The 23,580-nt window shown below is 47.3% G+C and overlaps 1 protein-coding gene across 1 annotated transcript in view; it reads left to right on the top strand.

Annotated features, from left to right (window-relative positions):
• P3H3 (prolyl 3-hydroxylase 3) overlaps positions 1-23,580 on the top strand; it is a 40,435-nt gene that overhangs the window by 13,314 nt on the left and 3,541 nt on the right. Inside the window, exons 4-13 of the mRNA XM_055002869.1 lie at positions 343-474; positions 588-721; positions 1,945-2,034; positions 2,635-2,687; positions 2,905-2,972; positions 7,870-7,994; positions 8,358-8,453; positions 9,888-10,038; positions 11,367-11,484; positions 22,929-23,004. Of these exons, the coding sequence (XP_054858844.1) occupies positions 343-474; positions 588-721; positions 1,945-2,034; positions 2,635-2,687; positions 2,905-2,972; positions 7,870-7,994; positions 8,358-8,453; positions 9,888-10,038; positions 11,367-11,484; positions 22,929-23,004 (1,043 nt within the window). The remainder of the gene's footprint in view (positions 1-342; positions 475-587; positions 722-1,944; positions 2,035-2,634; positions 2,688-2,904; positions 2,973-7,869; positions 7,995-8,357; positions 8,454-9,887; positions 10,039-11,366; positions 11,485-22,928; positions 23,005-23,580) is intronic.

Raw genomic sequence — 23,580 nt, forward strand, 5'->3', positions numbered from 1 at the left:
TGCAATTTGCTGTTCCCCCCCAAGTCATAGAGATCCGTTAACAGCTTATGAGATTTCATATTCAATGTCTGCCAAATTAAAACATTCAAGGGATTGCCAATATGTCTAAAGTGCTCACAGTTCAGGTTTTGAGATAGAATTTCACTGTGTGCACATTTTAAAATTTCATATCCCAAATCTGAATGGGGAAGTTGGAAATGTTGGCAGACTTGGTGGTGTGTTGTTGACATTTGTCTCAGCTCTCGTCTTCCGTGGAGTTTCCTGGCAGCAAAGGTGTTCCTTGGAAAGAGCCGATAGGAGCTGCCATGCCAGAGACCGCCACGTTCTCTCTTTGCCTCCCAGCCCGCTACGTCCAGGTCTTGAAGTGCCGGCAGAAGTGCGTCCTTGACATTGCTACCAAGCCGGGGAGGGTTTCTTCGGTGGAAGATTTTATCCCGTCTCATTTTGATCTGCTGCAGTTTGCTTACGACCAAGGTAAGCAGGGCCTGCTTGAGGCGAGAGGGAGCCGAGAGCTGCCCCTCTCTGCCCTGGTGGGTAGAGCAGAGTCAGGGCAGCAACGAGCACGTTGGTCCTCTTCTTTCTTCCAGTTGGGAACCAGGCCCTTGCTGCCGAGTGCACTGCCACCTATTTGCTCTTCTACCCATCAGACGAGAGGATGCTAGAGAAGATGAAGCGGTATCAGGCGGTGCTGGGGGCAGAAGCGCCTGTTGCTGCCAGAGAGGTACTGGCAATGTCTTCCCAGCCTGGAATCCCTCTCTCTGGTTTTCCTGGGCAAATGAGATTCACCTCTTGCACGCAGGGTGCCCTCCAGAGAAAGCCAGGAGCGCTCCAGTCCCCACCGTAGAGATCTCATATGGAAGGCCAACAGCCCTCCCTAAGCTGGCCGTCAAGCTGAAGCCAGATATTCCAGGGAACTGAGAATGCTGTCGTAGAGGTGGCAGCTTACCTTTTAAAACGTGCGTTTTAAAACAAGGCCAGTGCATGCCCAGGACAGGAGTCTGGCTGAACAGCCAAGCGTTTGCTCTTGGACCCCTGGAGGTGTCTCCAAACAGGAAGCTGCTGCAGCAGCAAAACTCGCCTCCTGAAACGTGTTTATAAGTTTTGCAGTAATTGTTTGTATAATTACTTTAAACATCACCCTTTGTGGTGATTGATTAATTTATTTAAAATTTAGATGCCCACCTTTCTCCTGAGCATCTCAGGACTCAAGTGTTGCAGTAGTAGTATTTGTAAAGTCTCTTTTTTAAAGTAACCAACCTCTGTTATTTGACCAATACTGGACTGGGGTCTGTTTTGCAGAGTTGAATGAGCAGCCCCCTGTGCAGCCCCCTGTGCAGCCAGCCAGCTCTCCACGCGGTTCAGCTGTGGGGTTTACCCCAGTTTTGCAGGCCGTGACCGAAACATTTCACTGGTGTTGGACTTCAGCTTTGCCTCAGTCAGCTTTGCTCAACCAGTGCAGAAGACCCCCCAAATGTGCAAATGTGGCCTGTGTGACTTTTGACGGAGTCTGGCCAGCGGAAGGAAATGAAGATGACAGTTGATCATTTACGGAGGCGCTTTGGTTGGGCTTCAGATCTACTGATCAGTGTTGGCACTCCGAGAATTTCGAGTAAACATCACTCAGGGAGAGGGAGGGAGAATGGATTGTCACTGGAGATGGTTGTGTGTGTTTTCTAGAGATGTATGCCTAGGTAGCCCTGGCCTGGAGAGCCTGATCTCGTCAGAAGCTAAGCAGGGTCGGCCTCGGTTAGTAATGAGATGGGAGCCCTCCAACAAAGACCAGGGCTGCAGAGGCAGGCAATGGCAAGCCCCCTCTGATGCTGGGGGGCATCATCAGTCAGCTGTGACTTGAGGTCAGGATTTCATTCATCCATGCCTGGGTATTCCCACTCCAGTAGGGGGAACTATTCTTGCAGGGAGTGAACAACTTCATGTTACCCACAGGTAATCCGCAGCTACGTGCAGAGGTCTCTCATGGAGAAGAAACTGATCTACTATGCTGTGGAGCATCTTGGGGAAACCTTTGACGATCCTGTAAGTGGCTGAAGCTGCTATGGAGGGGGAGGGGACTTCTAGGCCTCCTCTCATCTCAGTGACTTGTTTGTTTTTCTCACCTGTGGGACCCAGTCTGATACGCTGTTACCTGAGCTTTCAGCTGGAAGTACGGAGGAGCTCGTTCCTCCTGTGCAAGCACCTGACAGAAGTGGCGATCAGGAAGAACATGTCTTAAGGGAACAAAGTGCGCTTCCAGATGGAGGCTGCCGGCTGAGCGTGGCAAATTCCTAAAACCAGGAATGTGGGGACTACTCTTAAGGCGTGAGGCATTTGTGTTCCTCACACCAGAAACCTCTGTGCTCCTTACAGGAAGCCTGCTGGTCAAACTGCTTCGTCTGTTGCGGTCCCACCGTGATCTCTGTTGTGTGGACTAGTTGTGGGGGGGCAGAGGCGGGCCTGTGTGCGGACTGTGATGATTGGGTGTATTCACTGATGCGTCCTGATGGAGCCATTGGCTCCCTCAGGAGGGGCAACACTGACCGTGGGACGAACGTGCTCTGAGGTGCAGAGGAAGGCGGGGCCCTGGCCCTGCATCCGCCACAGAGCAGCAGCTGATGGCCCTGTGGTTTGTTTCTTTAGGAGCCATGGACTCCAGAGGAGTTGATCCCTGAGAGCATGAGGGAAAAACACCGGTAAGCTCCAGAGGGGGTCTGAGCTGGGCTGGGTGAAGGACGGCTCCTCAGAACTCTCCACACAGAGAGGTGGCTCCTTTTTAACAGGGCAAGCAATTAAGTAGAAACCAAGGACTGAAGGGGTTGCATTTGCTTGTTGCTGCATGTTTTAATTGGTGACGGAGAGTCTCAAGCCCTTGGCCCCTGTTAATGACAGCCTTTTCTGCATTTTCCCAAGAGAAGACCGAGTGAAGCAGAGAAGAGAGGCCCCAGATGTGAGGCAGCAGCAGCAGCAGCAGCAAAGAGGTGAGTGGCAAAGGCAGGGGCGCAGGGCAGAAGAGCCCGATCTTGTCAGATCTCAGCGGCTAAGCAGTATCAGCCCTGGTTGGCATCTGCATGGGAGACCGCCACAGAAGTCCACGGTTGCTACGCAAAGGCAAACTGCCTCTTGCCTTGAAACCCGCAGCAGGGGTCGCTGTGAGTCAGCTGCAGCTTGACAACACTTTTTACACACATTCTCAAGGAAGATGTGAACAGGAGCAAGCAATGTTGCCTTTGGAAAGAACACAGAGTAGGATTTGTTTCTAGTCCCTATAACTGGAGATGGAGGGAAAACATGGATATTTATTAACTGCTGTGTTTGAAGCATTTTGACTGCTATAATGAGGTTGAATCTGGTTGGTAGCTGTTTTTTTATTCTATTTTTGTAGGGTTTGAGCAGACTTAACAGAACTTTCCTTTGAAACTCCTAAATGGCCGAAGCTTCCAAATAACTAGATGGAAATCAGGTGGATTCTTTGAGACCTTTTTTCAGTTGGGAAGGAACAAAGACACGGTGGGGAATGGAAGGAAGGGATGTGGAAGCAGGAACTTGTTTGGGGGTCTTGTTGACCTGGCTTTGGGTTCATGGATGTCCCTGCACATTCAGGGAGCGCGTTTGTGGTGGCAGACTGCCTTTGGGTTTATGTGATGTGTTTTTGCAAACAGGTGTGTAGTGAGCATGGGGGGGGGGGAGGAAGGAATGAGCCTCCTCTCTCTCCTGCTGGGCCCCCCCCCCCGCCTGCAGCGCCTCGGTCCGTTGGTTCTGATGAGCCACTTACCAAGGCTTATGAGGTGTGGATGGAATAACCCCTGACTCAGTTTCGTCTTTTCCCCCCTCGCTGGTCTGTCTTCAGTGACGTAAATAATCACCTTTGTACAGGGAAGATTTTAACTAGCATCAAGGTTTATTCTGGCTGACAAATGGTACGTTTAGTCTCGAGACCAGTCGCCTCTGGTCTATCTGCCCTTGAATGTTACAGAAACAGAGCCGGTCCAGCAATGGTACAGAAATGCAAGCGTGCCGTTAACAGTATCTTAACCCATGGGCCTTATCCTATATAGAGAGAACTAACAGAGTATTTAACTTTTATAATATAAACCCTTAAGCAAATCTTTTATCACTTCTATAGTAAAACTCCCCTTAAAATCCTAACTGCTTAATCTTTAACCTATACTTATGTATTAACTTATAAATCCTTAACTTAGAAGCAAATAGTACATTAAAACCTTATAGCAAAGTGACTAAAACCCCACAGAAAAAGCCTTTTCTGACTTACCTCCTGGAGAACCCCTGGACCAAAGTGGGTCTCTTATGGGTTTCCCAAGAGGAAGTTTAATGGCTGCCAGTTGGCAGACACAAAAAGGCTTGTGCCTTCCCAAGGAGTGGCGAGGACTAGCTCCTTGGTCAGACTTTTTATAGAGTAGTACTCAGCTTTCTGATTGGTTGATGGCTGATTGGTTAGTCGCACTCTGACAGCTGATTGGTTAGTGGCATTCTGACATGGGTGGTTCCAGAACCCTGCTGCCATATATGGCCCAACAGTCCTTTTGCTCTCTCTCGGGTGTTCAGGTGTTCTTTGTCCTTGTGCCTAGAATAGCCCTTGTTTTGAGTCAGTCTCTGCCCACGTGACTTTCACTGTATAGATGCTCTTATTGAAGAGTCAGCATGATTCAGCGTACCTCATGAAGCCTGCAAATTGTCCTGCTATGATTGGTCAAATAGGTTAAAGGGGAACTTTAGCCCTTATAACATGGCTTGGGCCTCTTTCTGTCAGTCTTATGTGTCAAAGCTGAATACCTTTCCTCAGTTTAATGTTCTTTTATGGCCCCTGCCTGGTTTGTGTCGGGGGGGGGGGCTGCTGCAGACTTCTGCCAGCTCTTACAGAGAACAGACATACATGAACCAAAGTGAGAGCTTTTGGAAGTTGCTTCTTGAGCCAGGACTGGCTCTAGGATATGGGTTTGGGTTCAGATCGATCCAAACTCTAAAATTCTGACCACAAGGTGCTCCCTCCCAGCAGAGTATTTAGTCCCCATTGTGCCACCTTGCTTGGGAGTGAACCACAGCCCCTGGGATCCTGGAACCACCCCAGTCGTTCCTCTCTGTACAATCCTCTCAGCAGTCAACCTCTCTGTTTCCAGCTCCATGAGAAGTTCCTCAGTTAACCTGATCCTCCCCAACTACCTGCTGCCTGAGTTCAGTCCACAAGCCTGGTAAGGTGCTAGGACTTCTCCCATCTGCACGTCAGACAGGGATGAAAGTTCAGCCCACAGGGGCTTTGCCCTGTCCATCTAAACCAAGGAACCATGTTGGAGAGGAGTTCTTGAACATCACAGAAAATATCCTTTGTGGGAATTCTTCCACCCTTCCAGCTGGACTCTTAAGCCGTTGAATCCAGAGGAGCAGGAGTCATGTGGGGGAAGTTTATTGCATCACATCCTTTCCTAAGCAGTAGCCCACTTCATCAGATGCATGGGCTAAGATGGACAGGTATATATTCATTTGGTGCTTACATTATAGCCTTAACCTTCCTCTTGCACGCAGTCTTGCACACAGTCCTTCCTGTCCCTTTTGCACACATGCTTTGAATTACACAGCATGCCATTGTTATTCTTGAAAGCAAGCAAAGCATTTGCTAAACTGTTGGCTTGCAAGGCCCTGCTCTGTGACCTCCAAAGCCCTTTGCATTCCCCAGGATTGTCTTCGCTCTGGATGCTGACCATACAGGAGCTGAGGATATCTATGCCGGGAGTAGGGGACTGTACCATAATTGCAGTCATGCTTAGGATGGACATTCAGAGCTCCTCTGTTCTTGTGGGTTTTTCAGAAGGGTGCCAAAGTGGCCTCTTCCAAATGGCCTGTGACTGCAGAGTAGATGCTTTGGCACTGTTGATTGTATCCAGTTTTGTTGACTATTTTTTTTAAACATTGGGGGTTTTTTACTTTCTGTTGGAGGACCTTGGAGAAGCAAGGCCCAAGTGTTTTAAATAAAAGAAGGAATGAAATATAATGTAGGACCCAGGCACCATGGTCCTTCTAGTTGCCATTATCTAAGCTGCTGTGATGTCAGAGAGGGCCGCACAAGCCTTGGTTGATGTTAGCAAGGGGAGGCTGCTTTAGGATAAAGTCCTCGCCAGACGTGTTGCTTTAAGGAAGAAATTGATTGTTAAAATTGATTGTTGATTGTTGATTGTTGTCCTTATTGTTAAAAAGAGAGAGAGAGGCATTCTAGCTATCTAATTCGAGAATGGAGAGAGATTCAGAGGGCACAGTTGCTTCCTTGGAGGATGAGAGGAGAGAGAGGACAAATAGAGAGGGTTAGAAGGAAGGAAGTCCCTAAGAGCAATCAGAGATCGGAAAGAACCGACAAGAGAAAAGGTTCAGAAGAGTCTGACCTGCTTGCCTTCCCAGCTGTCCTGCTGCTGCTGTAGTGCTGGATTACGCAGTGCAAAGCGATGGAGTGCCACCCCTCACTTCCGGTCGCTGAGATGGCTTGCTTGGTCAGGAGCAACGTTGAGGTTCTGCGCTCCGCAGCCCACCAGGAGCCGAATCAAGCGACAATGTGGGGTATTCATGCCACGGGCTTTCAAATAATCATTTGGCAAGTGCTGATAAACTGAGGGGTTTTATGATAGAACTTGATGGGCTGGTGCTAACTAACAACAGATAACATAACTGGGAAAAGAGCAACTGTTGGGGGGAAATTTTATCACCCCTGTTTGTCAGTTACGAGTTCCCCCTTCTCTCCTTGCCTGACTAGTAAATTAAGGCTTCAGACTTGGTGAGCTTAGAAGCAGAAAAGGTTTATTAGGAGTTCTCAAGTAATCCCAATGCACACCCTATTACCGCAGGGTACATAACAGTAAGTTGTCAGCATCTGCATTTATACCTTTCCAGCAATACAAGACAATATTGCTTCCAGTACAGAGGATCTCATACAGTTCTATAAACTGTCAGTTCTTCAGATAATCAAAATTACATGATTTCCTCAATATGATGGATTAACAGGTCATGACTAGCATTTAGAAAGCTCGCTGTAATAAAAACGTTCTGCGTGGCACCAACAGTTTCCTAAGATAACATAGGAAGGAACATGCCCAATGCCGGGACTAAAAGTTGTGGACATAAACAATTACAACCTTTGGTGTGTGAAGAAAATTACCTTACAGCGCTTGCTGTGCTTTTCAAGGCCTTTACATTGTTATTGTTAATTGTAGGAACAAGAATGTTAAATAAAAAGGGTGCAAAAAGGATTCCTTCACAAGCATTAAGTAATCTAGATTAATGGATTTTAACTAGTATAAAGGGGGCTTCCTCAAGTTCCCTAACAGTAAAATCCTCTCCTTTGTGCTTCTTTAGGCACAGGGGGAACATTTGGGAGGACTTCCTCATCTATGCTTGCCTGTATGACCTAGCTGCCCTGGATGACAATTTGGAAGCACCAACTAGCACAGAATGTGGCTGTCGCCTGTGTGCGTGTGCGCGCTGATTTCTTGTTTTGTGCCAGCTACAAACTTGCTTCTTGCTTCCGGGTTCAATCTAAAGTGCTCGTTTTCACCTTTAAAGCCTCTTGTGGTTTGGGAGCAGCATTCCTGATGGACCGGCACTCCTCACTTACAGCAATACCAGTTAAGATCAGTAGCGGATGAGGACGATGAGAAACCTTTGGGACCTCCTGCCAATGGATTCTCTCAGGGCTGCAACCCTCTTAACTTCTGCAAAGGATGTAAAACTTCCCTCTTTCAGAAGGCAGTTTGACTGATTGAAGCACCTGTTCCAGTTGCTGTGTATTTCATGGGTTTTATTTTTACCTTCTGTATTGCCTGTTGTTGGAAAAGAGGTATAAAATGCTTTACATGCCCCCATTTCACTCCTCCCCAGGCCCGCTGCCCTTTGAGGGCGTGGCCATCACCCTGGATGCCTCGCAGCTCAATGGCTCTCAGAGGGTCGTCTTGGACAGAGTCCTGACTGAATCGGAATGCAAAGACCTCCTCCGCCTGGCCAAGGTGAAGACGGCCGCCAGCCTCACTTCAGCACCCCCCTTTCCAGTGGCAGGAGAGCCATGGTGGGGGCAAAGCTTGGAGAAGGGGCCCCGGAGAGCCACACGGGGCCCCCTTTAAAAGGGAGTCAGGCAGATTCCTGGAGCAGAGGTCCGTGGTGACTGGTGGGAGCCTCCACTCTCAGAGGCAGTCAATCTCTCCATCGCACTGCCAGGAGGCCACTTCAGGGGAAGGCCTCAGCCTCTCCGCCCTGTTGTTGGCCCGCCAGAGGAACTGGTGGGTGTGAGACGGGATGCTGGGCTAGGTGGGCCCCTGGCCTGATCCAGCAGGGATCTTCTGGTGTCCCTCATAGCTTCATCTCTCTTTCAGGCCGCCGGAGGATCTGGAGGGGGGTATCGTGGCCGACGTTCGCCTCACACTCCCCATGAGAGATTTGAAGGACTCACAGTGCTCAAGGCCTTGCAGGTAAATGTTCAGTAAACTTCAGAAGGGATCCCTGTGGGGTTCTTTTCTGGGTCTTCTCAGAGGCTGCAGGGAGAGCCCAAAGCCAGGCCGTGAAAACTGGGGGTCAGAATATCCTGCCGAATTAAAAAGAAAAATTAGCTGTATGGAGTCAAATCGTTAAAGAGTGTTGATGCTGGCATGAGAGAATCATTGTTGGCCATTTCTCTGATTCCGCTGTAGCCCTCTTCAAGTGTGCAAGGTGCCTATTGAGAGCACATGCTACCGACGGTCCTTCCGGTACCCATGGTTGCCGTGTTGTGTGAACATGCATGTTTTGCACTTGGTTACAGCCTCTGTACACGGAAACTCAAACTTTGAGGTTTCTGGTGTGCGTCTGCCAATGGTGAAAATCCACACATTGCCCCTTTCACACAACATGGCAACTGTGCATATCGAGGGGGATCTGCTCCGGGTTGGCAGGTCCCTGGTGTTCCCATTGTAACATCCGTGGTTGGAATTGCACGTCACATATGAATGAATACAGACCCTGACGGCAGCAGCTTCCTGGGAAAAGTAGCTTCAGGAGGATACGGTTTTTAGTCGAAAAGGCGCCAAGGAGTCCTTAGCTGTTGTCTTTTCTGTTGCTCCAGTTCTCCCTATCGGTACCCCCTCCAAACAGAGAGGGGGGGCAGGCATGCTGCTGGACAAAGGAATGGCCTGAAATAACTGAGCTGACGATATGAGAGAGCCTGGGAGGGGCCTGAAAAAGAGCGGTCCAGGCGCCAGTCTGATGGGGAGACGGGCAATGCGCTTCTTTCCACAGCGAGGCATTTCTGAAGATGTGCCTCATTTCTCAGTGTTGCAAGTGCCCTTTGATCGTGTTCTCCGGCTGTGGCTTGCTGGCCTTTGGTCAGTGTGGGAGTGGTGGTCTTGCTTCTCTTTCCTGCAGCCAGCGGGGAGAGCAGTTCCACCGTGCTCTGCCTTTAGGCCTTGTAGGGTGGCTGGCGCAAGGGAGGAGAGCAAGGATCCTGTACCTTTACTAGCTGTGAGGAAGAAGGGATTCCGGCCGGTATTACTCATCATGCAGGGCACACCAGAACGTCACGTTTGCCAGCTGCTTGTGAAGATGAACTTGTGAATGTTGGGGGAGAATCAGCCAGAGGAGGCCGTGCCGGTTTCCTCCTCTCGTGTTCTGCTACGTGCCTTGCTACGCACATGTGCCTTCTCCAGGTTGCAGCTTGGGCCACGACTGTTACAAGGGCAGGATCCTGCTCTCCCTTTTGCCAGTGTTCAATAAGGATGCTGCTGCATATTCTTTTTTGTGTTTGTTTTTCTCTCTCTTTTACACGCACACACAAAACACAACAAGTGTGCCTAAACTTCATACCAATTACGCACATGTGTTTGTGACGTTTTGCACCAATGTGTCTTCTCTCCCCACCCACCCCCACCCAGCTAGCCAAGGAGAGTGCTGTGGACTGGAGAGATGCTAAACTGCTCTTGCAAGCCAGTGAGAAATCGCGGAAAATTGTCGAATCCTATTTCACCCCTGAGAAAAGTCTCTACTTTTCGTTCACGCACCTTGTCTGTCGCACAGCTGCCGAGGGTAAGGAACTCTCATGTACAGCTGGGAAACTGAGAATTTACCATTGCAGAATTAAACTATTACTTGGAAAAAATGTGAGGTAAAATAGGAACAGGTATGAACTCTGGAACCAACTGTGGGGATGAACACAGTAACAGCGCTGAGCGTACCCCTGAGAGCCGAACTGCAGCTTACACTGTTCTCATGCCCCCCTCCCCAGTGTCATGCTCAGAATTTTTAATTCCTAAGTATGCTTGATCCCAAAGCCTCCCCCCCGCCATTTTCTCAACTTAGAAATGGCCCGAGAGCGATTGTTTGCCCCACTGAGGACGCTTATGTGTACCCGTGGACTAAATGCAGTAGAAAAGAGCAGGAGTCCAGTAGCACCTATGAGACTGTGTACATGTGTGCGTGTTTGTGTGTGTGTAGATTGCTGTTTGGATTTTCTTTCTCCAGCCCTAAACTGCCTTGGACTGGACTGGTCCCTTGTAGAAAAAGCTGTACAGTCATGCAGGTCTGTGTAAAATGGTAACGCGTCTAGTAGCTTTTCTCACATCGAAAGCTGTTGATGCATCTGACAAAGAGAGCTGTGGTTCTCAAAAGCTTATGCTACAATAAAGTTGGTTAGTCTTAAAGGTGCTACTGGACTCTACTATTTTGCTACTACGGACTAACACAGCTAACTGTTCTGTAGGTCTGTGTAAAATTCAAAAACAAGAACAAAATTGGCACAAAACTCTGTTGCAGGCTTTTGAGCTGTCCAGAGCTCTCCACCAGGCAGGGTGTTACGAGACTTGAAAAGATAGAAGAGCAGAAGGCAGAACTCGCAGGCTGTGATCTTGAGGACAGATCTTGCTGTCATCCTCTCTGAGATGCCAGCAGGCAACCAGCTTGTGCACTTTGTTGCTGAGACGTAGAGTTGACAACAAGATAGTGAAGACGCTACCTGCTGGATGGCCTCTCACAAAGGAGGCCTGCAAGACAGGACCTTAATATTGTGACCTGGGAGTTCTGTCTTCTACCCTTCTCTCATTCTTGATTCTGAGACATCCAGCCGGGGGATGAGCTCTAGTGAGCTCAAAAGCTTGCTCAGTGTTTTGTGCTAATTTGGTCAGTCCTAATAAAAGGGTATGTATTACACAGATGATGTTCTGGTATCTGGTCCCTAACAGCTGCTGCTGGCTGCAAAATCTGTTCTGCCTGTGCACCTTTTCAGGCAAAAGAGCTTCACTTTTCATTCTGAGCAGAGGAGTGGGGGAGAATGAGGGGTGTGCGTGTGTAGAAGCATTTCTTGTGACTTGTGGAAGTCTGCAACATGGCGCTGTTGGCTTTTGTGGGTCTCTGTGTAGGGGAACAGGAAGGTCGCATGGACCTCAGTCACCCCGTCCACGCAGACAACTGTCTCTTGGACCCAGAAGGAAACACGTGTTGGAAGGAGCCCCCTGCTTACATCTACAGAGATTACAGGTGAGTGTGCAGACAGGTGTCATGAATAAGTACCACATTCATTTATTCATTTACACATTAATCCGTCAAATTTGCTTTTTAGAAAAAATCTTAGAAGCATTTTAAAAAGAGCTGCAAAAGTGATGCGGAAGTTTGGGGAGGAAGATTTGTGCCAAACAGTAGATTTGCTCTACGGATCTGCCTAGTCCTTATAATCTCCACAATTTTTTTTTAAACTTTGTTTTATTGGATGGGTCATTATATCAATTCACACATACAACACAATATTTTGTCTCCCCCATATAATAATATCCCCCACCCTTTCCCCCCCTTTTCCATTGACTTCCGACAGTTTTCCATTCCCTTCATCTAATTTGCATTATTACTTTTTAGTATATAATCCTTAACCAACCAAAATCCTATATAACATAGTTATCTAATAACATATAATATATTCTAACAATATGTACCATATATTTAATACTATATAATATCTAGTATATTCTAGTAATAAATCATATATTCTATTACCCCACATATACACTGTCTATAATAACATAATCTATAATAATATAATCTATAATATTCTATGTCCAAAATACTATATATCTACTATACCATGTCTATAACATTCAAAATTGCTGTTATTTTCACTTTTACTTTAAGATATATTGTCTCATTTTTTCCTCTTACAACTTAAATTAGGCGTTTATTATAATGTCCTACAATATATCATAATCTGGTATATCATATGATCCTACCCTATAAATCCTGTTTTACATTATAATCTAATGTAGTATAACCAAATACATCACTATAACATGGTATATTATCACAAACTATATTATTCTTTTCCAATATAATATTAAAATTTCTATCTCTATATTCGGTTAAAGTAAAAGAGCACTATCCTCCCCTTAAAAAATATCCAAAGACCACACCTTCCCTTTAATGTCCCACTTTTTCTCCATATAATTCTTAAATTTCTCCCAACTTACTATATATTCTTCCGCAACTTCTTCTCGTAGTTTCCTCGCAAGTTTGTCCATTTCCGCCAACTTCAATGTCTTCAAGATCCAGTCTTCCACCGATGGTATCTCCTTTGTCTTCCACAACTGTGCATATAATATCCTAGCCGCCGTAATCATATAAAACACCATTATCCTGTCCATTTTATCAAATTCTTCAAGGTTCATACATAACAATAACAATTCTGGGTTTTTAACAACATTTTTCTGTAATATATCTGACATAGCGTCTACTATTTCCCCCCAGAACTGTTTAGCTTTTTCACACATCCACCACATGTGGTAAAAAGAACCTTCATGTTTCCCACATTTCCAACATTTATCTGACATCTGACTATTTCCCTTAGCTAACTTTTTTGGTGTAAGATACCATCTATAAATCATTTTATACACATTTTTTCTTATCGTGGTACATGTTGACATCTTTATAGTATTCTTCCACAATTTCTCCCAAGCTTCCATCAATATATCCTTATTGCAATTTATTGTCCATTTTACCATTTGAACCTTAACTATCTCGTCTTCTGTAAACCATTTCAACAAAATTTTATACACTTTAGATATCAATTTTCCCCCCTTGAAGTAAACACTGTTCCAGCTCTGAGTTTTCTGCCCTTAAACCTGCTTTCCTCCGATCAGAATCATACAGATCTTTTATCTGCATGTATTGAAACCAACCATATCGAAATGGCAATTCTTCATTGTTTTTAATACTATATAAATCCTTGTCCACTCTAAGAATATTCTGATATGTCGTCCACTCCTCTCCTTCATATTCAGTCCTTGGATTGACAACCTCTGCTGGTACAATCCACATTGGTGTTTTTTCATTCAAATATCTCTTATATTTAGTCCATACAGCAAATAGACTTTGCCTCACAAAATGGTGCAAAAACATCGAATCCGCCATAGTCTTTTCATACCATAGATATGCATGCCATCCAAAGGTTTTATTGTACCCTTCCAATGTCAATAGTTTATGGTTTTCCAACAGCATCCAGTCCCTCACCCAAACCAAGCATATGGCTTCATAATATAATTTCAGATTTGGTAGCTGTAGTCCACCTCTCTCCTTTGCATCATATAACACCTTCATCTTAACTCTAGGCTTTTTCCCTGCCCACACAAATGTTAACATTTTCCTTTGCCATTTTTCAAATTGCTTATTGTCTTTCACTATTGGAATTGTCTGCATTAAAAACATTATCCTTGGTAGAACATTCATCTTAATTGCGGCAATGCGACCCAACCATGACAAATTTAACCTATTCCAAACCATCATATCTTTATCTATTTGCTGCCATAACTTTTCATAATTATTCTTGAATAAATCAATATTTTTTGCAGTCAACTCAATACCTAGGTACCTTGTTTTATGAACCACTTCACAATCCGTTATCTTCATTAACTCTTGCTGTTGTTGTTTAGACATATTCTTGCAAAGCAGTTTAGATTTCTTTCTATTTATATAGAATTCTGCCAACTCTCCAAATTCTTTTATCTTCCCCAGCAGTCTTGGCATATTCTGGAGCGGATCTTCCACTATCACCATCACTTCATCTGCAAAGGCCCTCACCTTATATGTATACTCTTTAATCTTCATACCTTTAATTTCATTGTCTTCACATATTTGTCTAAGTAAAATTTCCAATACCATTACAAATAACAATGGAGAGAGTGGGCATCCTTGTCTCGTTCCCTTTCTTATCTCCAATTTTTTCGTTATGTCCCGGTTAACAACTATAGCTGCAGATTGGTTTTTATATATCATCTTTACTGCTTGAATGAACATCTTGCCCATCTGCACTTTTTCCATCATTGCAAACATAAAATCCCAATTTAAATTGTCAAACGCTTTTTCAGCATCCACAAAGAAAAAACCAACTTGTTTTCCTGGGTTTTTATCATAATATTCTACTGCATTCAATACCATCCTCAGATTGTCTTTTATCTGTCTATCTGGTAAAAAAAACCTGCCTGCTCCTCCCCTACAAACTCTACCAGCCAGATCTTCAACCTCTCAGCCAATATTTTTGCAAAAATCTTATAATCATTATTTGTTAAAGATATCGGTCTATAATTTTTCACATTAGTCAAATCTTGTGCTTCCTTTGGTATTAATGTAATATTAGCTTCATTCCATGTCTCCGGCAAATCATGGCCTTCCAAAATTGCATTCATCGCTTTCTGCATCAGCTGCTTCAAGTCCTCTGCCATTACTTTATAAAATTTAGCTGTAAGCCCATCCGGTCCTGGTGCCTTCCCCACTTTTGTATCTTGTATCACTTCCAAAATTTCCAGTGCTGTTATTTCAGCATTTAATTTCTCTCTCAGTTTCTTGGGCACCGTTGGTAAACTCAGCTTTCGAAAATACTCTTCTATTGACCTTTTATCAATTGATTTCTTCTGATATAACCTTGCATAATATTTAAAAAATGCCCTCTCAATTGAATTTTGATCAAACAACTCCTTCCCATCTTCCACAATCTTACTGATTGTTTGCTTCTCCCTTTTCTTCTTCAGTTGCCAAGCCAAATATTTCCCTGGTTTGTTGGCTCCTTCAAATGCTTTTTGTTTCATCCTTTTTAATTCCCATTCCACTTCTTTATTCTCCATTGCTCTTATTTGTTCCTGCAATATTTTAATTTCTTGTTGTAACTTCTTTTTGCCCGGTCTTTTCTTTAATTGCTGTTCTTTTAGCTTGATTTTTTCTTGAATTTCTTTCAACTTCAACTCTTTATTTTTCTTATCTCTGGCATTTAAGTCCATAAGCACTCCTCGAATCACAGCTTTGTATGCATCCCATACTTTATGAATTGCCACTCCTTGATCCACATTATGTTGTATAAAGTTTTTAGTCTCTTTCTTAAGAACCTCCATATTAGCATTAACTGCTCAAAAGATCTTCATTTATTCTCTTCTTCTTTAATATAGAGTTCAATCCCTCTCTTCTTTTGCTTAGTTGTTGCCACAAATTGTTTCCCTAACTTTTTATTCTGTAAATATTTTATGTCTTGTTCTCGTATATGAGTTTCTTGTAGACAAATCACATTACATCTCTGTTTAGCCAGCCAATGAAATACTGCTTTTCTCTTTGAGGGTGAATTAAGTCCGTTTACATCCACCTCGTACCTTCTGCTGTGTAGCTTGGAGTTCCGTTCTTATTTCATCAATACTCTTTGCCAATTCTGCAACCTCTGATTTTATTGCCTCTTTAATCTCTTTCACTAAATTCAACTGAGAGTCGTTCACTTGCTTTTGCAATTCTTGAACCATTTCTGGCATCTTTTGTATGGTTTCATTTGTTTCCTTATTACCTTCTGTTATTTTTTTATCCAGATTTTCAGTCGCTGCCTGCCAATCTTTATCTTTTTTCCCCACCATTGGACTTGCCTTAGGACCCCACGAGTCGGCTCTCTTCCTCAATTCCGTCTTGCCTTTTTTATATTTCTTACTTTAATTAAATCAGTCTTGTCCAATGATATAAAAAAAATGTGAAGGGAAAACTTTATCTTTTTCCAGTAGTCAAAATGTTGGGCGTTTTTTCTCAATGGTGCTCTCTATGGTTGCCTTCCACTTTTCCCCTATCCAAGATGGCATATTCCGCTCCGTTTTTTCAATGTCGGACGCTTTTCCCTGTTACACAGTTACACCGTTCACATGAAGTCATCTGCCCTTCCCACACTCAAGATGTCCAGCTTCCGCTTCCTCTTTGGGTCTTCTGTCCCTCGTTGTTTCTCTTCCTCTGCTCCCGCCGACTTCCTGCCCTTCTAGCCACCACTCGTTTATATTACAGGCAATCCACTTCTCACGATATTTCAGACGCTTCCCACACTCTTCCCCTCGCGTCATTATCTCCCAAACCACAAGTATGCAAAACAAAAAGTTCCTTTTGCTCTTTTTAAGCTCTTTAAATCGTTAAATTCACAGTTCTCCACTCCCCACCACTTTTACTGTCCTTTGCTTTGGGGTTTGTCTCTTTACTTTAAAACATTTCAGTCTTTGAGCAAAAATCAAGCCCATTAGGGGAGATAGTGATCTTTACTTCTCTAACTCTTCTTGGGTTGTACTCACTGTCTCTTTTGTTCAGTCCTGGTTAAAAATCATTTCTGAAGCTTGGGTACAGTGATCCTATGTCAATTTAATGACTCCAAAAGGTTGCTGCAGAGATATTAGCCGCCCCTCTGGGAGGGGATCTCAAGGCAGACGGAGAATCCTTAATTCAGAACCCCCCATCTGCCGAGATCACACCCTCTTAGGGACAATGAGCGTCCTTGCCCGACTTCTACCTGAAATCGGGGGGCTGTGAGTAATCTAAGCACCCCACCAGCCCAAAAACAGCAACCCGGATGATCCAGCTCCCTGAATCACTTCAGACCACCATGATCCCAAGCCGGAAGTCTCCACAATTTTTTAAAGAGCTCACCTTAAAACAGAAGCAAGTCTGCTTACAAAGCAGGGGCAATTGTCATGAGTCAGCCCCAGCCCCAACTGGCCACCTTACCTAGTGCCTCAGAGTCCTCCGCAGAGTCCTCCTCAGAAGATGAGCAGGAAGGGCCAGCAGGATCTCCTCTGGAGTTGGAAGCCCCTGCAGAAGCTATGGGAGAGGAGGAGCAGCTAGAAACTACTGCTGCTGCTCCAGAGGGAATTCAGCAGGAACAGCCTGGAGCTTCTGCAGAGACTGTCAGGGACGAGGAACAGCCAGAAACCTCCACAGAGGCTGTAAGAGACAAAGACTCCCCCAGGGCAAGAGCGAAATCCGAGCCTCTGGGGCCAGCTGAAAGGAGGAAACTTAGAGATAAGGCAGCGTTCCTGGAAAGGCGGAGGAGTGGCCGGCTACTAGCACAACGCCGGGCTGGGCTGTTCGAGGGAGAGGCAACAGCTGCCCCTCATTAGGACAGCAATAAAGGAAGACGCTGGGAAGACCGAAGCGTGGAAGCAACTCAGCTCGCCACTCCCTGCTACCTGGACGTTCGTGTACCCTGCTCTGCTGCTTGCTTGGACTTTGACCTTGGCCTGCCTATTGACTACTCTTCTGCCTGCCCCTGTCTCTCTCTGACTGATAGCCTGATCCTGACACCTGGCCTGACTCCTGGACCCCGGTTTGCTGTCTGGTAATCCTGAACTCCTGCCTGCTGTATTCAGCCCTGCAGTACCAGTGAGCCTCCTGCCTGCTGTGCCCAGCCCTGTGCGCGACACGTTGCTTCCACCCACAACTCAGCAGCTACTGGCAGCATGGACGCAGCCACAGCTGTTGCACTTGTAGCTCAGAACCAGACGCTGCAGCAGACAGTAACCCAACTGAGCAATGCTGTGGCTCAGCTTCAGCAACAGCTTCAGCAGCAAGCTGCGGCAGTACCGCCACCGGCCACGCCCAAGTGCCCGGTGAGCCTGCCAGAAAAGTTTGCGGGCAATGTGGAGGAGTTTCCTGTCTTCCTAGCCCAGTGCCAGCTGTACATCAGCCTGCGCCCCCGAGACTTTCCTGATGATAAGACCAAGGTGGGCTTCATCCTGAGTCTTTTGAAAGGCCAGGCGGCCAGATGGTCCACCCCTCTGCTCCTGGAACCGTCGCTGCTGCTGCAAGACTACACTGGGTTTGTGGAGCGGCTCCAGCAAACTTTTGCCAACCCCGTTAAGGCTGAGAGCGCCAACCGGCGCATCCGACGGCTCCGCCAGGGACGGGGGTCCGTGGCCACCTACATGACGGAATTCCAGCTACTGGCTCAGGATGTTGCGTGGAACGAGGCAGCACTGCAGGACCAGTTCGTGGAGGGCTTGTCCGATGAGGTTGCAGACGAGCTGGCCCGAACAGAACGCCCCAGTTCCCTTCAAAACCTTGTGGTGCTGTGCCAGCGCATTGACCAGCGCCTGGAAGCCCGGAGACAGGCACGCAGTGAAGGGGCCCAGCGGGGAGGGGTGCCCCGGCCAGTGCCCGCCGGCCCCTACTCCGCCCCCGCTGCTCCAACGGGGGTGGAAGGGGAGGAGCCCATGCAGCTGGGCGGCGCCCAACCCCGTCTTACGGCCGCAGAGAAAGCAAGGTGAAGCACCCAGCGGCTCTACTTGTACTGTGGCGGGGCTGGCCACTATGCCAATGCCTGCCCGGAAAAGCGCCACCCAGAATGTGCAGCAAAAGCCCGGCCCCGGCTCGCGGCGACCCACGCGGACCGGGGCGAGAGGTTTACACCAATGGGGCCCTTGACGTCGGAGGGGGACACCTCCTCTTCCACCTAGAAATCCAGTTGCCAGATGGGCGGCGTGTGGACCGGCAGTTTGCCCATCAGCACCACATCCCGTTGCACGAAAAACCCGTTGCTGCCCTAGTGGAGGCCATCGACGGGCGGCTACTGAAATCTGGGCCAGTAACCCACGAGACTGAGCTGGTGGAGGTAGTTGTGGAAGGCCACCGGGACCACGTCCAGTTCGATGTAGTCTGCATGCCGCACTTCTCGGTAGTGCTGGGGCTGACCTGGCTCAGGGGCAGCAACCCGCTCATCGACTGGAAGCGCCAAGTCGTCCAGTTCCCGACCAGGAAGCCAGATCCCCTCCCGAAGCTGCTCACCAGCGCCGACGCCAAGGTCCAGGGATCCCTGCTGCCACCCCGCTATGCAGAGTTCGCGGACGTGTTCGAGGAGAAGGGGGCTGATCAACTACCTCCGCACAGACCCTACGATTGTGCCATCAACCTGATTCCCGATAAATCCCTTCCCAACGGACGCCTGTACTCGTTATCGGAGCCAGAACGAGTGGCCCTCAAGGACTTTTTGGCAAAAAACCTAGCGCGGGGGTTTATCCGACCCTCAGCCTCTCCGACATCTGCACCAGTCCTGTTTGTCAAAAAGAAGGGAGGGGACTTGCGGTTATGCAACGATTACCAGGCCCTTAACCAGATTACAGTCAGAGACCGCTACCCACTACCTCTGATCCCTGACCTCTTAGAGCGGCTCCGAGGAGCAACCCGGTTCACTAAACTAGACCTGCGGGGGGCATATAACCTCATCCGGATACGGTCAGGGGATGAATGGAAGACAGCTTTTGGGATTCGTTACGGCCAGTTCGAGTACCTGGTAATGCCCTTTGGCCTATGTAACGCGCCAGTGGTCTTCCAGCGTTTCATCAACAACGTGTTCCTCCTTGCTCCTCTCGCATTGCTCCTCTCGCTGAGAACATGAGAAGAACATACGAAGAGCTCTGCTGGACCAGACCTGCATCCTGCCCCATGCAGTGGCCAGCCAGTGACTCTGGACGGCTAACAGTGGGGCGTGGAGGCCGAGGCCTTCCCTGATGTCGCCCCCTAATGCTCTTTACCGCCTCTGAATGTGAAGGCTCCTTTCACTCACCCTGGCTGTGGCCGTCAATGCAGCTGTCTGCCATAACTCTGCCTAAGCCCTTTTTAAAGCCTTTTGTGGAGCACACTTCAGTGCAACCCAGAACATAAGACAGGCCATGCTGGGCTAGCGGAATGGCCTGAGCATCAAGTTGTGCATCCATTTTCATGCAGATGCCTCCAGAAGAGCCACGGGCAAGGCACGGAGGCCGAACCCTTCCACTGTCGGTCTTCTTTAGCACGGATATTCAGAACAGGAGATTCCATCTTGTCATCTTGGCTAATATTGACTGACGTTATCCTCCAGAATTTTGCCTAACCTCTTTTAAAGCTGACATCAGTTTGGTGCAGTGGTTAATCTGGGGAGCCAGGTTTGATTCCCCACTCCTCCACTTGAAGCCAGCTGGGTGACCTTGGGCTAGTCACGGCACTTGGAAGCTCTCTGAGTCCCACCCACCTCACAGGGTGTTTTATTGTTGGGATAATAACATACTCTGAGTGGGTGTTGTCATCCTGAAGGGTGGTATATAAATCGAATGTTGTTGTTGTTGTTATTGAACTAGTGATCAGGGGTTTATTTTAGCGGGAATGTTGTTCTGTAACCTCTTAAAAATACCCACGTGAGTATGGCAATTTTAAGCCATTTTGGGCCCAAACGGCCTGGATTGGGGTCAAAACTGCCCAGATTGGGACGGTGCTGGGTTTCGGCCCCGAAACAACCACAAATGGGCCATTTTAAGCCATTTTGGGCCCATTTCAGCCCTGATTGGGGGCAATATGGCCCAGATTGGGTCTATCCCAGGTGGTGGAAACCTCCCCTGCCTGGCACCGACCTGATCCTGGCCATTTGGGCCCTGATCCCAGCCAAAGTGGGCCCAAAATAGCCGGGTGGGGGAACCCTCTGCCGCCACTGACCCAATCCCGGCCATTTCAGCCCCAATCTGGGCTGGAATGGGCCAAAATGGCAATTTTAAGGAATTTTGGGCCCAGATCGGGACCAAAACTGCCTGGATTGGGTCAGTGCCGGGTGGGGGAACCCTCCCCCGCCCGTCACGAACCCAATCCCTGCTGTTTCGTCCCCAAAACGGGCCCCAAATAGCTATTTTGGTCCCATTTTGGCCCTGATTGGGGCCAAAATGGCCCGGATCTGGTCTGTCCCAGGTGGTAGAACCCTCCCTTGCCCGGCACCAACCTGATCCAGGCTGTTTCGGCCATGATTGGGACCAAAACAGGTCCCAAAATTGCCATTTTTGTCCATTTGGGGCCAGTTTCGGTAGGGATCAGGGCCGAAACTGCCAGGATTGGGTAGGTACCCGAGGGGGGAACCTTCCCCTTTCTGGTACTGACCTGATATGGGCCATTTTGGGACCAATACAGGCCAAAACAGGCCCAAAATGGCCGCTTTGAGCCTGTTTTGGCCCAGATTGGGCCTGTTTTAATCAGTATTGGGGCCCAAAACGCCCGGATCGTGCCACTTCCAGGCAAGGGAACACTCCCCCATCTGGCAGTAGCCTGGGTCTATGCTGGCCCAATCGAGGCTGAATTTGGTGTGATCATGGCCGAATTGCCCCCCCCCCCCCATGGAGTACGGGAGCATTCCCGGAGCAGTCACATCCTGGGTGATGATGTCACTTCCTGGAAGTGACGCATCACACTGTCCTGAGTCCACACGCGCTGTGCGCGCGCACATGTGGTGAACAGGGCTCTACCACCTCACAGGAGTTGCCTCGGTTGAGAGTTCCCCCACCTCTTTCCACAGAAAAATAAGCCCTGCTAGTGATAATTACCATCTTTTGTGTTAGGGAGTTCTACAAGTGAATTACTTTTGGATTGAAGAGTGAGGGAGGAATGACAGACTTGAGTCAAAGAAGTTGACTTGTGGGATACTATAATTCCCTGTAATACTTACGTTCATGTGTATGGTTTAAAGTCTAGGGCTGGAATTAGTGTGGTTTTATGTCATTTGTATTATGCTGATTGTTTTGTTGGGCTTTATTGGATTTTTATTACATTTTTATTACATTTTGTTCATTTTAACGGATGCAAATTGATTATTGATGTGAACTGCTTTGAGCTCTTAACTAAAGAGAAACGCTATAAAAACAAATAAACCATTCAACACCAGGGAGGCAACCACAGCAACAGTTTTACATGCCCCACAAAGGTTTGCTAAACAGGCAAACTCCAGGATCCTGCAATGGAGGGACAACCTCAGGACAGTAGCAGGAAAGGATCTGTCCCACCTTCTTCAACTCTTCTCTTCTCCTCATACGGGGAGGAGGATATTTTATTCTGTTTATTTATTTAAAACATGTTTGTCCTGTATGTTCTGCCCGCCAAGATGCTGATGTGTATAAAGTGCCCTCAAGTTGCAGCTGACTTGCAGTGACCCATGCTTTGGTTTTCAAGGTAGGATCATAGGATCTTAGAGTTGGAAGGGACCTCCAGGGTCATCTAGTCCAACCCCATGCACAATGCAGGAAATTCACAACTGCCTCCCCTCCACACTCCCAGTGACCTCTGCTCCATGCCCAGAAGATGGCAAAAAAACCAGACTGACAGAGGTGGTTGGCCATTGCTTGCCTCCACATAGTGGCTCTGGTCTTCCTTGGTAATGCCAAGGTGACACGTGGTACAAGTTGGGTTGTTTCGGAGCGCTGCAACCCATGCGGCATATTCACTGCCAGAAGGTACAGTGATGGCCACTGGTTTAAATGCCTTTAAAGGGGGATTGGAGAAATCCATGAAGGGTAGGAAGATGTACCGCCAGTGGAACCTCCATGTTCAGAGGAAGTTTACCTCTGAATGTTGAGTGCTGTGGACAGGGAACTCTGCTTGGAAACTTCCCAGAAGCACCTGATTGGAAATGGAGTGCTGGACCAGATGGATCTCAGTCCAATCCATTGGGACTTTTTGTGCATTCTTATGACGCTGATATGCCCAGTAACGGCAGGCAGATGCTACCGTAGTAATAAGGGGTATGGAAACACCACATGGTTGCAGTGCTCTGAGGCATCCTTAACTGTGCCCCATCACCTTGGCATTGACACCTCCTCTCATTGTGAGTTGTGGGAAGTCAAGGGTTCCTATCTGTTCTCCCATCTTTTCTGCAGCGCAATCCTGTACCTGAATGATGACTTCCAAGGAGGAAACCTCTTCTTCACTGAGACGGACGCTGTGACCCTCACTGTGAGTCTGAGTTTAAGGACAGGCCCAGAGGCATGGGAAGGGCACTAGGCTGTGCTGGAGCTGAGATTCTGCTCTTCTGTTCAGCACAGTCTGTCAGCAACAGCTCAGTAGATTCAAATGGGACAGCAAAAGGCAAATTTGGCCAAATTTCAGGCCAATCACCAAATACAGAGGCTTAAAGTGAGAAGAGCAACAAAAACCAAATTGCAGCAAATAGCTCTCTCAAGTACAATGAACTCGAAAACTAGAAACGTTTTAAAGTGCTCAGTGCTGTAATTTAGAAATGTATACAAAAAGTTCTACAACAGTCTCAGCAATAACACTATGTCAATAATATTCCATATCAGTATCTCAACAATATTACATTTAAATGTCAACAGCATTCATAATTGTACAAGTGAGGAAGGTCCAGAAGTCCATACGTAGTACAGTCCGTTAAGGGTTCCAATCAAGCACTATAAATTGCACTTGCCCGTTTCACTCCCAATACTCCAGTGTAGCTGAGTCGTAATTCAAGGCGCCGTAAAGTCGGCTGAAGTTAAACCACGCGAAGATGGAGATCCTGTACTTGAGTCA

Source organism: Eublepharis macularius, chromosome 18, assembly GCF_028583425.1.
Source record: "Eublepharis macularius isolate TG4126 chromosome 18, MPM_Emac_v1.0, whole genome shotgun sequence".
NCBI classification, from domain to species: Eukaryota; Metazoa; Chordata; class Lepidosauria; order Squamata; family Eublepharidae; genus Eublepharis; species Eublepharis macularius.